General features: G+C 41.9%; 1 protein-coding gene and 1 long non-coding RNA gene across 4 annotated transcripts in view; one reads left to right on the top strand and one right to left on the bottom strand.

Annotated features, from left to right (window-relative positions):
• LOC105928251 (inactive ubiquitin carboxyl-terminal hydrolase 54) overlaps positions 1 to 12,866 on the bottom strand; it is a 115,969-nt gene that overhangs the window by 22,334 nt on the left and 80,769 nt on the right. For all 3 annotated transcript variants that reach the window (XR_001166329.3, XM_012865419.3, XM_036141980.1), the window contains 7 exons: positions 12,702 to 12,851; positions 11,918 to 12,110; positions 11,511 to 11,687; positions 10,156 to 10,378; positions 3,916 to 4,290; positions 3,495 to 3,622; positions 3,251 to 3,409 (listed from right to left, as the gene is read on the bottom strand). Coding sequence is in view for 2 of the 3 variants with exons in the window: in XM_012865419.3 (XP_012720873.2) it covers positions 3,251 to 3,409; positions 3,495 to 3,622; positions 3,916 to 4,290; positions 10,156 to 10,378; positions 11,511 to 11,687; positions 11,918 to 12,110; positions 12,702 to 12,851 (1,405 nt within the window). In the remaining variant the exon portion in view is untranslated. The remainder of the gene's footprint in view (positions 1 to 3,250; positions 3,410 to 3,494; positions 3,623 to 3,915; positions 4,291 to 10,155; positions 10,379 to 11,510; positions 11,688 to 11,917; positions 12,111 to 12,701; positions 12,852 to 12,866) is intronic.
• Positions 11,616 to 12,866, top strand: part of LOC110368707 — a 31,676-nt gene continuing 30,425 nt past the window's right edge. The window contains exon 1 of the long non-coding RNA XR_002428324.2: positions 11,616 to 11,720. This is a non-coding gene — a long non-coding RNA (uncharacterized LOC110368707). The remainder of the gene's footprint in view (positions 11,721 to 12,866) is intronic.

Genomic DNA, 12,866 nt, shown 5'->3' with positions numbered 1-12,866 from the left:
GTTCCCTTATATAGGAATTTTTTTTTACCAATCTGTATAATCTGACCCAATTTGTATGATCTGATTGGATTTGACTTTGGAAAGTGCCTTGAGATGACATGTTTCATGAATTGGCGCTATAAAAATACAATTTAATTGAAATTGAATTGAAATTATTGTTACTTATCCATTTAAGACTACACCAGATTCAAATTACAAACTGTGCAACTAATAACAGGAGGCAATGTTTTATATGGGCAATATGGCTCACCACCCAGGGTGGCGAGATCCGAGTAATCAAAGTGAAAATAATTATGACAGTTCAGCCCTTAATGAGATCTCTATTGCTCCTTCCATGTCAATAGTGAGTGAGCGCACACTGTATTATGAACAGTGTAAGAGAATCTGGTGAAAGAATAAGGACCCTGAACTTGAGTCACAGATCCCAATTCAGTGCTTAACAAAAGGGCTGAATTGGGATCAAATCCTTGTTGGTAAGGATTCTGGAATCCATCTCTAATTTAATGTGTAAAATACTTAAATGGATCAAACTTGGATCGGATGCTTCTACACTGCACAGAGGTTCCTTAAACAATAGTTTGAGATCAGTGAAGTCCTTATTTTATCCGAGAAAACACACAAATATTTGAGCGTCGACTTGGGCAGGCACAGATCAACTGACCCAGAGCACCATTTAACCCAGAACCACCGCTGAGCATGAAAAACCTAATGTAGCTCATTTTTATTTCATATTACTTACAATTCTTCTTTCCAGTGGATCGTTCTTGTGAGGTTTAATGGCCCCAGGATCAAGACAGAGCTAAGTCGACGAGGAAAAATAAAGTAATAACAGCACCGTTGTTGTTGTGGTCTCCAGTGTATGCTATAAATATTTAAATCCTTTTTTTTTATCCTTGAATTCTCAATTATCAAGAAGAAAAGCCCAAAATCTAAACTGTGTGGAAAGCATATCATTTTTTAATTCAGAGATGAAAATATAGTCTTAATTTAATCCTTTACAAAGTATCAGAACTCAAATGGATAGGGAGTATATTTTAAGCAGTGTTCTGTTGAGAGGCAATTATGAATAAGCCTGAGTTGCCTTACTCAGACCATCTTCACTTTGATTAAGAAAAAGGTTAGTTTTAGAAATGAAGGTCTTTTATAAGTTTTTTTTTGCTTTTTTGTGTGTCAAATTTATTGTTGCTTTTAAAATAAATTCTGTATCCTGAAGAACTATGCATGATAATTTTGTGCTTCTTCAGTTTAACGAACATAGTTCCCTGGAAAAGAAAGATTGATTTCTAAACATTTTGAAATTTTAAATGCCTCCAAATAGATGCCGCCACATCTATACAACGGTGCTGTAGTCCCTGAGCCCAAAATGAGTTTATAAAGAGGCCGTTAGTTGAGCGATTACACTAGACTTGATTTATCCTCCTGAGTCACAGGGGAAATTACACAACTGCTGTAATAAGTTGTTCTGCTGTCTTGTCACACCTGCTGCTGTGCTGTGACCATCACACCTGAGCGACATCACCATGATCAGCAGCTGCTGCCGTATAAGGACGGATCAGCCGCCGGCACAGCGTCAGATTGTTGTCTAACCCCAGTGGTAACACTTTCAGGCCATTTGTTCTGTTCGAGTCACGTTTGACATATTTCCAACCTGCCTGTTTCCTCCCTTGTCCAGTCCCTCTGCCTGCCTGGACCTGCTCCCTCACCTTGGTTCTTACAAACGATCCGTATGGTGCACATAGTGCATGCATCTTGCACTACTCGCCATGACTGAATATTGATTTGCACAGCTGAATGTTTATTCACAGTACCAATTGTTTACATATACATTTGCAATACCGTACTTTAGCTGTAATATGCAATTACCTTCCACTGCACTTTAATATAAAAATAGCTTCTGTCCAAACTTTATTTATTCATTTTATAGTAATAGCTACCTGTATATCATGCTCACAATTCTGCCTATAATATAGCCTCCCGTACATGTATTCATAGTACATGTAAACTCTGTTATAACAACAATCATCTGTATATTATGCTATTGTACATATCTGCAAAACTTTATTCATAGTAATATCCACCTGTATATTCTATTCGGTACATATCCAGCTGTAAATTTAGTTGACAATACTAGTTATCTATATATTATACTCATAGGACAAACCTATCAGTAAAATTCTGTTTATAGTAGTATACATCTCTATATTTATTCAGTACAAACCCATGTCCTGTACTTATGGAACCATTGTTTATCCTGCACTTGCTGCTATTGCACTTCTGGTTAGACCTAAACTGCATTTCGTTGCCTTGTACCTGTACCTGTGTAATGACAATAAAGTTGAATCTAATCTAATAGTGTATCTACGGAAGGTCTACTGGGAATGAAGTCTACATGCCACACAGTTATTTAGAAGGTATCTGAAGAGACATTTAATTTCTGTTAGATGAGCTTTTTATACTTACCCTGACTTCATTTTTAAACACTTGTTTGATACTGAACATAGTAAATACTCTTCTCCCCTCAGTAACAGCATCCACACCGGACTGTGTTGTTTCACACGACCCGGTAGTGCTGTATGGTGCATTTACGAATTAGGAGAAGATGGGAGTTTTGAGTTTGATGACCGATCAAACGTAGTAATTTGTGGTGACTTGTTACGCTTACTTACCGTCCACCTATGGGGTACTTAAAGAATTCGTCCAGAGCATCTATATTAGAAGATTTATAGGATATAGATGGGAGGACCTACAGGGTTGTCCCATGAAACTTATGGAGCACTTGCTGGGTCCTCAAGGAGGTGCCTAATAAAACACTATAGTTCTAATAATCTTAGTTTACTTACTAGTAGATGATCAAAGTTAAAAGTAATTGTTGATGGTTATTCTGTTCATAGTGTTTTATTTTATACTGTTAAATGTTTTGTATAAAAAAAAAAGGTCTCAAGCCAGTTTTAATATTTTATGTCATGCAGGAAGTGTTTCTTTTTATTTCATAAATAATGTAAAATTTCAAGTTAGTCTTTGTTTTCTAATTTCAGTGAATGGATTTAAATGGATTTCAGACATACAGAGCTAAAAATAGGGGTCTTCAATAATAACAATACTCAATATATAGCTCCCCCCCCCCCCATAGATAATTTTAAGCAGCAGAGAATAAAAATGATATCCAGTGATATCTCATTATTAAGCCCAGTACCCGTAGTTACCCTAAATAGCAGGTTGAGCCATGCTCTTATCCTTCTTATATCCATACCCTGGTGTTGGAGCTGGTCCAGGTCCATGAATTTGCTGGGTCTGGGGTTGAATCCCATGGCCGCCTCCCGCTCGGCCTCCTTCCGCTTCTGCTGCTCCTGGTGGCGGGCTCTCCTCGCCACCTCCTCCTGCAGCTCATCTAGCTCACTGCGCCCAGAGCCTGCGAACAGAATAACATTACACATTTACATAAATAATCGATCACACCCAAAGAAGCCACAGAAGGTGCATATAAGAAGGCGGACCCGTGTCAGAGCCGCGAACCCAGCAGGGGTGCGGCAGCTCCTGCATGATGGCGCCGCTGCTTTTCGACTTGGGCACCGAGCGCCACGAAGGCCCAGACATCAGCACCCGTTTTTGTTGCCCCACCTCCCTGTAGAGAGGGAGCAAAGAGTGAAGACGGCGAGAAATACAGACAGAAAAAGGGGGAAATGCTGATAAATGAGGCAACTCCAACAGACTAATGTGTTCGGGGCTTCATTTTTTGTTGTGGAGCACTTCTTTTGAGTCATTTGTTCTTGTTAACGTCACATTTACGTTTCATGCTGATAAATTGGAATAGGACAGAAAAAAAAAAAAAAAGCACAAGAAACCAAGAGAGGGAAACATGATGGACAACAGACGCTAAGGGCCAGAGACAGTAATTGATATCTGTGCGTGTCGTACCTGTCAGGGCTGCTGCTGTTCCTCTCGCTGCTTTCGTAGCCACTCTCCATTCTCTGGATGAGACGTGGCTGGTGCTCCACCCCTCTCAGAGGTGGAGGAGGAGGAGGACCCATAGTCCGCCCACCGCTTGAAGGCCGGGGCTGTCCAACCAGCCCAAACCCGACCTCCCCGGTCTCCCTTCCTTCCACCTCTTCCAGTCCTGGTTGTATGACAGGTCCCACAAAGGGGAGGGGATCCTGGGGCTCAGGAGGGAGGGAGGGGCCAGGTGCAGCGGTGTAGCCCAGAGACGCGTCTCTCTGTCGAGTGAAGATGCTGTCGATGTTCAGGGCCTCTCTCCTGGGCCTCCAGGTTGGCCGGTAACGGCTCCCAGAAGAACTGGAGAACAAAGGATAGGGATGTTCAGAAGCAGCTATGGCGTAATCTTTTTTTTTTTTTTTTTTTTTTTTTTTTAAGTGTGCAATCTGGCAGTGTAGCATTCAGAATTGCTGTCTTGATGCCAAAAAGAGCCCAACAGATTTACTTTCCCAAGTGGAGCATCACTGATTTCGCTATAGTGCTCCGATGGAAACGCATTCAAATAACTTTATTATTTCAGATTATTTTGGGATTATTTACAATTCAATGGACGCAGAAACGGAAAGGCAAAAGAGAAAAAAGGGAAGAGAGAAATGTGATGCACAACGTAAAAAGGGAGAGAAGGTGACAACCTAGGCGTCTGCTTCTACACCTGCAGAAAGGGATATAGAAATAACAAAAACAGAAGTATCACAGGTACAAACACACCAACGCCCAAGGATCACGGAACCACTAAGGTTAAATTTTAAATATATATAAGTAGAATTAAACTCTTTGATTGTTTTTATGCCCAGTAAACTATGGCACCAACAGCAGCATCTTTCTCCAATGAGAGACTGAGGAATTATTCTATCTAAAAATTTATTGGCTGATTGTGTCATGTGATGTCAAGTTTGAACTAAGCTTTTCCTACACAAAGCTAGCCACCTGGCGCTGCTTTTGACTCATAACTATCGACAATGAACCTCCACAAAATAACAGATTTCTTTTGGCACAACGGCAGCAAAAGTTATTGAAACTACAGCTACTGTCACTGATGGACGCCCTGGGGAAGCTTCATATTCAGACGAAAGGTCTGCTGCTCCACCCAGCTGCTATGTCGCTGTACCGCTGCTTCAGAAACATTTAGCGCAGGGGTGAGTTTGACATTTCCTATCAAACTATTTTTACTCTGTTAATAGCCTATTATGTTTGCTGGAATATAACAATTGCAACTGGAAATAAATCCGGGGCGTGTGTACTACTTGAGTACCAGAACAAAATATATATATATAAAAAATATATAAACTTTTAATTATAACGTCTTTGGCAGAAACATTTATCATGCTCAGGGACCACAGCTGATGAGAAAGCAAAACATTCTGGTGTCCAAAAAAGGTTTAGCTTACATCATGTGACGCAAAGTCAGCTGTGCGATCAGGGGATCACTGGTGGTTTATCAGAACCAGCTTAATTTTCCAGGTATGCGTACACATAAGTGGAATTTGTGCTCTTGCCTCACAGCAAGAAGGTCCTGGGTTCGACTCCTGGGCTCGGCAGGGGCCTTTCTGTGTGAAGTTTGCATGTTATCCTGTTGAAATTAATATGGGCCTGCTCCTGCTTATTTCTGAAGGCCCGTCTTACCCCGGTTTAAGATTTGATAGTAAAGGAGAAACAGATTATCAGAAGGAAACATTTAAAATATGCATATTTAATTCATTTGTAATTCCAGAGACAAAGAAAAACTTCCAAGCTTATTCTACCCACGTCCTTATCCCAGGCATTGCAGCTTCTTTGTCTAATGTCGTCTTCGCAAACCCATCTTTTTATTATAGTGACTAACCCCTCCTGATTAGTTTGGGGGTTTTAGGCCCAGACCCCGTGGCTTCAGGCTCTATCTGCTCTCAAAACAAGGAAGCTCTTCTCTCAAGGTCTTCATTCAGTAAAGCTGATTTAGTATCCAACTTGTCCTATCAGGGGTCAACCCAAATGACCTCAAAAACCATAAAATAGCTCTAAGACCTTAAAACAAACATCCTGTGAGCTGTGTGTTTTCTGCCTCAGAGGGGAGACACAGTTTAGAGGCCAGGAGTACCTTTTATTATTCTCCACACAAATGCCTGATTAATATAACAATTAATGATATTTTCCACAACACTCCCAGTGTCTGCGTAGGTTTCCTCTGGTTTCCCCTACCGCTAAAAGACATGCTGGTCACGTCGGCCATTAGTGGCGGTGCGCTCAGTCGCAGCAGCTCAGGCTAACCCTTCATCTGATCTACGAGATTTCGTTGGTATGTACCTTTATATGTATAATGACAAATAAAGCATCTTATCTTTACCTTATCTATGATAACATCACTGAAAAGCACCTGTGGGTGTTTATGAAAGTGTGCTTGTATATGGGAGGCTTCGCCATAAAACATGCTATGGTGTAATCTATTTCAAATAACAGAGAGATTAACCTATTCGGGTCACACAGTTTTACACTTGTTAGCATTGCTGCCTTGCAGCAAGAAGGTCTTGGGTTTGAATCCCGACCCCAGCCCCTCAAACATAATTTTTAATTTTTTCTCACGCATCCATGGCCTCTTTCCAAGTGCCGTCCTTGTGCAGTCCAGAAACATGACTGTCAGGTTAACTGGTCTCTCTAAATTGTCTTTTGTAATAAGCGTGTCATTAGTGATTGCCTGGGAACTTGTGCAGGGTGCACCCCGCCTCTCCCATTGACTGCTCACTAAATCACTCAATGCTTTAAATCTAAACTAATGATTTAGTGATGATTGATATTTTCCATAAAAGTAAAAAATTATCAAGGGGACCAAAAGGTTAAATATGTTAAGATTCACACCTACGGTAATTTTTATATGTCAAGCTGTTTCAAGGCTCTAATTTCCCGTATTATAGATCATTTTTTTCCCTATGAGTTTACTGCAGATATTTATACAGAGGTCAGTGTTTAAATACAGAATTTGCAATATCCCCGACTGTAGGTGGATGGGTGGGTGGATGTAAGGATGGATGGATGGATTTGGGTGAGTGGGTGGGGGGTTAGTGGGTCGGTGGAAGGAAGGAAGGAAACCTGGAAGATACTTAAATAAATTTCTGGACTTTTCCAGACTATGTAAAAACTTTGCACAAAACTTTCAATCTGTTTTAGACTTTAGTAATCATTTATGCAATACTGCTTCAATATTACAGTGCAAAGAAACGAAAAATTATATAAATGTGAAGTAGTATAAACGCATATTTGAAGAGAGACTCAAAGTTCACATCTATATTCAGACTCCAAATGATAATGCGGGCGTGGGAAGTGAGGAGGAGGCAATTAAACTGCAGAGAGCAGGCAGCAGAACGGCATTAAGGTCGCAGCATTTACTTTAAAAAAAAGAAAAAGAGTTGGATATTAGTTATTCTGGAAGATTTCAAGTATTATTGGACAGTAAATTACTCCTTAGCTTTGTTGATTTGCTTATCTTTGTTTATTCCTCAGGATATTTATTTTATCACTGTCGGTGTTGCCTTTTTGGTAAAAGAAGGCAGAAAATGTGTGTTTGGAAATATTTAAGGTCACAGAAAAAAGGTGACAAATATCATAGACAACAATAATAACAACTTTAAATATTCAGTATGTAATTTTATTTCAGCAGCACGAACATAGATTACCTAGCATTAGGTTTGAGGTTCATTAGCCCAGAGTGTAAAGCTCTCTCTCTCTCTTTCAGCATGCATCACACACACCACCAAACCTTCAGCCCCCACAAACTAATTTTTTATTTAAATTAAAAGATATCAGAAACTCTTGCTCTTACCTGCAAAGTGTATTTAAATTACACATGTCAAATGATGTAAGTCAAAGTTACTCCCTTTTTTCCTGAGCTGAAACCTCTGACGTATTTTAGCTGCTTGTATGTTTGTTTGTTTATGCTAGGTCTGTTGTATGCTGGTTAATGAGCTCATTTTAAAAAGTTTAAAGCTAAATTGAACTCAAAAACAGTTTCTGGGATGCTGTTTTACTTTGTATGAGTGGCAAGGGGTAGTGTATCCAGGTGTCTGCAAGCCATTGCGTGCTGCTGGATGGCAGCACAGTTGAAGAGGTTTGCCAGAGCCGTAGGACAAGGGGATTAAAATCAGTCTTTTTTTTTTTTCTTTTTTAGAATATTTATCTTCTGCTTGCTACTTAAAGTGTGTATTGCAGTGTTGCCTTGCAGAAAGAAGGCCCTGGAGTTTACATGTTCTCCTTGTCCATGTGTGAATTCTCTCCGGGTACTCTGACTTCTTCCCCACGGTCTAAAAATATGATTGGACTGCGAGTATAATCTGTCTTTCTAAATGGTCCTTGGGTGTGTGTGTGTGTGTGTGTGTGTGTGTGTGTGTGTGTGTGTGTGTGTGTGTGTGTGTGTGTGTGTGTGTGTGTGTGTGTGTGTGTGTGTGTGTGTGTGTGTGTGTGTGTGCATGGTTGTTTGTCCTAGGAGGAACAGGCGAAATGTCAAAGGTGCACCCCGCCTCTCTCCCAATGACCACTGGAGATAGGCACCAGCTGCCCCGCGCTTCCACTTTTAAAAACCGTGGAGCAGCAGCTCTCAAGCAGACTGAATGCTGAAACTGAATATAAAGTTGCTTCAACATCAGGGGTGTTCCAAAAAAAAATCTATCTCCATAAGAATCCCGATTCACATTTACCAAGATTCAAAATCGATATAAAATATCCAAAAAATCGATTTAAAAAAATAAATAAAACAAATTCGCTGACTGTCGGCCTCCATTTCGTATCTACGCGGGATGTTGTGATGTCACCACGCAGCCAGTTCACGCACAGAAAGCACCAAAGCAAAAATGAAACAAAAAAACGAAGGAAAGAGAGATTCAGAGGGGCCCCCCGTCTTTGTTGAAAAAGATTCGGACTCATTTTGTTTTTCTCGAATGCCTGGGAAGACCGAGCTTTGACATGAACTTCACAGTGTGCAAGGTTTGCAAAATGAAGATTAAGCACTTCGACGCGGGCTCATATTACCAGGCATCACCCGGAGGACGCGGCGCAGAGTCAGCCACCAGCAGCAGACCAACACACACTGCAGTGCTTCACCAAACTCTTTGCAAACTCCGAGCGTGCAAAATAAAAACAAGCAGGTACATCGCCTGCTTCATCGGCAATGGTTTACGGCCTTACAGTGTAGTGGAGAATGAGGGATTCATCTGTGCACTGCAAACACAGACCTAAAAATAAGTAACATTTTCTTAAAATTAATGTATCTGTCCTTGATTTGAGCAGGTAAATAAGATGATCTGCCAATAGAATAAAATTTTTGCACTTAAAATAGGAACAATTCATCTCCATCATCTTATTTCAAGTGCAGGATATCTAATTATCTTAATTTAGGGGTCAAAATACTCATTCCATTGGCAGATGATCTTATTTACCTGCTCAAATCAAGGACTAAAACACTATGTTTAAGAACATTTTGCTTATTTTCAGATCCATTTTTGCAGTCTGAAGCCAAGGTATGCCATACCATCCCGTACATTTTTCACTGTGACATCTGTGCCACAGCATTGTTAAGAGACTAAAAGTAGTAAAGTAAAATACTTCCCCTATTTAACATAATATTAGTTTCCGATTTACAGTTTTGGTGCCAGGTATTTGCTTCTTCTTGTATTTCCTTCAGTATTATTCCAGTGGAGTAATGTCACATTATATACGGATAACATTTTTTCAAATTATTTATTTTTGTCACCATCTATTACATCACAAAAACCTGCCATTTACACAGGAGTGTGTACATTTATGACGGCCACTTTACACCACATTTTAAGAGCCGTCGGGATAGCAAAATACTTTGAATTGAGACTCAGGAGGTTTCAACATCTACAATGTTCTTTATACCGCTAAAACATACGACAGAAAAAATACTTTTTTTTATTTACCCTTGGCTCCACACAGCCCTATTAGTCCTAACTGGAAAGTGCAACAAGCATGCCCTTAACAACAGAATAATGTGAAACATGAGGTTAGGGGCAAGAATCAAGGGTAACAGGGGAAGCGTGATTTCACCTCAGCCCTTTCACAGACATAGTAAGGACGTCTAAATAAGTGAGCATTTCATCTAATCCCAAACACTTTGACTTGGCCCAAAAGTGAATTCAGCTTCAGTACATCTTAAGCTGGTTGGAGGTATTATTGCAGTACCTGGACTTGCTCTCGCTGCTGGTGCTTTCATCCTCCCAGTGGGGCCCCCCAGCTCCTCCCTCACAGCCCCCGACTCCCGATGAAGACGAGGACGAAAGGGGACGGGAGGAGGAGGAGGAGGAGGTGAGGGGCCTGCGCGAAGACAGGAGGAAGACTGCCGTCTCCTTGTACTCCTGCAGGGGAGGAGAGGGGTGGCGGGTTGTTGGAGCCTCCACTGCTGACTCTGAGCGTGGGAGAAAAGGGAGGGAGAGGAGGAGCAAGTAAAACCAATAAGTTTTATTTATCCCAAAGGGAGTAATTATGCAGGCAGCAGTGCAAATAAATGTGGGAATTAGCAAAGTTGAGCTAAACAACCTGAAGAATCTGCAGCGACTGCAGAGAAAAAGATCAGCACAACTGACCTCTGTTAGCGCTTAACTAAATCCACAACAAGTGTCGCTGCAACGTAAACTCTTATGCTCCAAAAGAAACCCCCCACTGTAACAACTTATGAAATAATGGCACCTGATTGTTGCGTACAGTTAAATACTACAATATTCAGACCTCTTGGGACTTTTCCCCCATTTATTCACATTACAACCAGAAACTTCCATGTATTTTAACAGGATTTTTATGGACACCAGAAGGTAGGGTGAAACTGTCCAGTGGAAGGAAAAGGATGCATGCTTCTCCAGTTATTTTAAACACTAAAATCTGAAAAGCGCGGCATGCATTCGTATTCAACCCTTCAAGTCAGAACTTTGTGGAACCAGTTTTCTTCTGGAATATTCCTCCACCAACTTTGCACATCGAGAGGCTGCATCAAAGCCCACTATCGGGTGTTTTTCTTTAGCTCCAGCCATCTTTCCTTTGGCTCCCCATAGGATGATGCTGCCACCACCATGCATCGCACTGGATATGGTGTGTTCAGGGTCATATATGTAATGTTTGGTGCCACAAACAGCATTCTGTATGCGGGCCATAAATGCTTAATGTTGGTCTAAGTACTGATAAAGGTGTCTCTTAAGGCAATTGGTTTCACTGGGTTTTAGTTAGGAGTATCAAAGTAGAGGGTGGCACCTGAGTAAAATGCCTGTGGCATGTTTTAGATTTTTTTTTTTCTCAAAAAACTACTAGAACCAGTAATGCACTACTTTACTAACAAGGAAGCATACTGATGTTTTTGGTTGTAAAATGAAAACATGGTAAAAAGTTGAAGGGTGAGCCCTCAAATAGTTGAAACGGTAAATGTTTTCCGAAATTTCCCATATCTAAGGGTTATGTTTGCAACATAGGCGCTGACCCAAAAAAACCAATAAGTGTGACTCTAAAGAGAAGCTGAGCGGGATCACATGCCTCTATCTTTGCAGTTTTACCTCCAGCGTCAGCACCGAGCGGCGGTGTGTCCTGGTTGCAGACGACTGTGGTCTGGGATTCACTGGAGAGCCGGCTCCCCGTGGACTGGTGCAGGGGTCGGCTGCGGGACGTGCGGTGGCTCGAGCTGTCCGTCGAGGAGTCGGTGCGAGTGTCGCTCGATATAGATGGCTCCCGACCTGAGAGATAAAGGGAGAGGTGACCCTTCTCAGGTAATCCTGCACGCTCACACTCTGCTCCCAGTCAAAGGCCGGGAAAACAAACCTAGCCTCCATCAGCAAACACACGCACAGGTTCCGTTATAGCACTGAAGGTCACGGCATTATAGCTGAATCATCTCATGCAAGCAGCTGATGAAGAGAAAACAGTCCCGTCTGATGTGCAGCAGAGTGTTCATCTTCATCTTTACCTGAGTCCTCACTGTCGTAACCAGCCTTGCTGCTGCAGTGCTGGAGCTCCAGCTGCGGGTTGGAGCCAGTACAAGGGTTGGGGCTCTCCTGCAGTATCACAGGCGTCCCACGGGGGTCAGCGTAGAGCAGCAGCAGGGGCTGGTAGTGGCCTTTAATACAGCGAGACACTACGTCCTTCCACTTTGGGCCAATCTGGAGATGCACCAGGGGAGCACATGCACCAGAGGACAGACAGACATAGATGTGCAAACATATAGTTGATGGAAATTCAGCTGTCTGCATCAGGGTAGAACTTTGTGCAGAAATAAAAAAAAAGTAGAAGGTCACACAGAGTCTGTGCTGTTGTTTGTCCTGGGAGATTTACTCCCAATGTCACACTCCTTCGTTGCCTCAATCATCTACTGTGACTAACAGTGTGAAGTGTGACTGATAGAAGAGTCAGGGGTGTCCCCGTTTGCACAGGCGTCCTGAAACTCACGCTTGCATCAAACGTGCAACATTAAAACAGGTGCAATGTGTGGATTACAAACAGTAAGCCTTTAAATAACTGCCCCGAAATGAAAACTCAAACACCGATCTGTTCCCAAATCCATCGGTTGCAGCGAAAAGCCCGGCCATGCAGCACTTAAACTGAGACACAGCAGAGTTTCTGTCCTTCCTGCTCTCACCGGCACAGCTGAGGATGCAGCAGATGCCGTACGGAGCAGCCTCCTCACTCTGCAGCATGAGGACACCAAAAAAAAAAAAAAAAAAAAAAGAAAGGGGAAAAAAAAACTGTCTCACCTCTTTGACGTGGGCGTCGTCAAAGTACATCCACTTGCGTATCTTGGTCTGGAAGAAGAAGGTGGAGTAGTGCTTGCCGTAGTAGCACACCATGCCCACCAAGTAGAGCTCCGCCTGGCGAGCCCTTTCCTCTGTAACACGGTAGAACAACTACGGAGAGAGATA

The sequence above is a fragment of the Fundulus heteroclitus genome, chromosome 10 (assembly GCF_011125445.2).
Source record: "Fundulus heteroclitus isolate FHET01 chromosome 10, MU-UCD_Fhet_4.1, whole genome shotgun sequence".
In the NCBI taxonomy this organism is placed as follows: domain Eukaryota; kingdom Metazoa; phylum Chordata; class Actinopteri; order Cyprinodontiformes; family Fundulidae; genus Fundulus; species Fundulus heteroclitus.
Note: the sequence above shows the minus strand (reverse complement) of the source record. Positions and strands in the feature narration are given on the sequence as shown.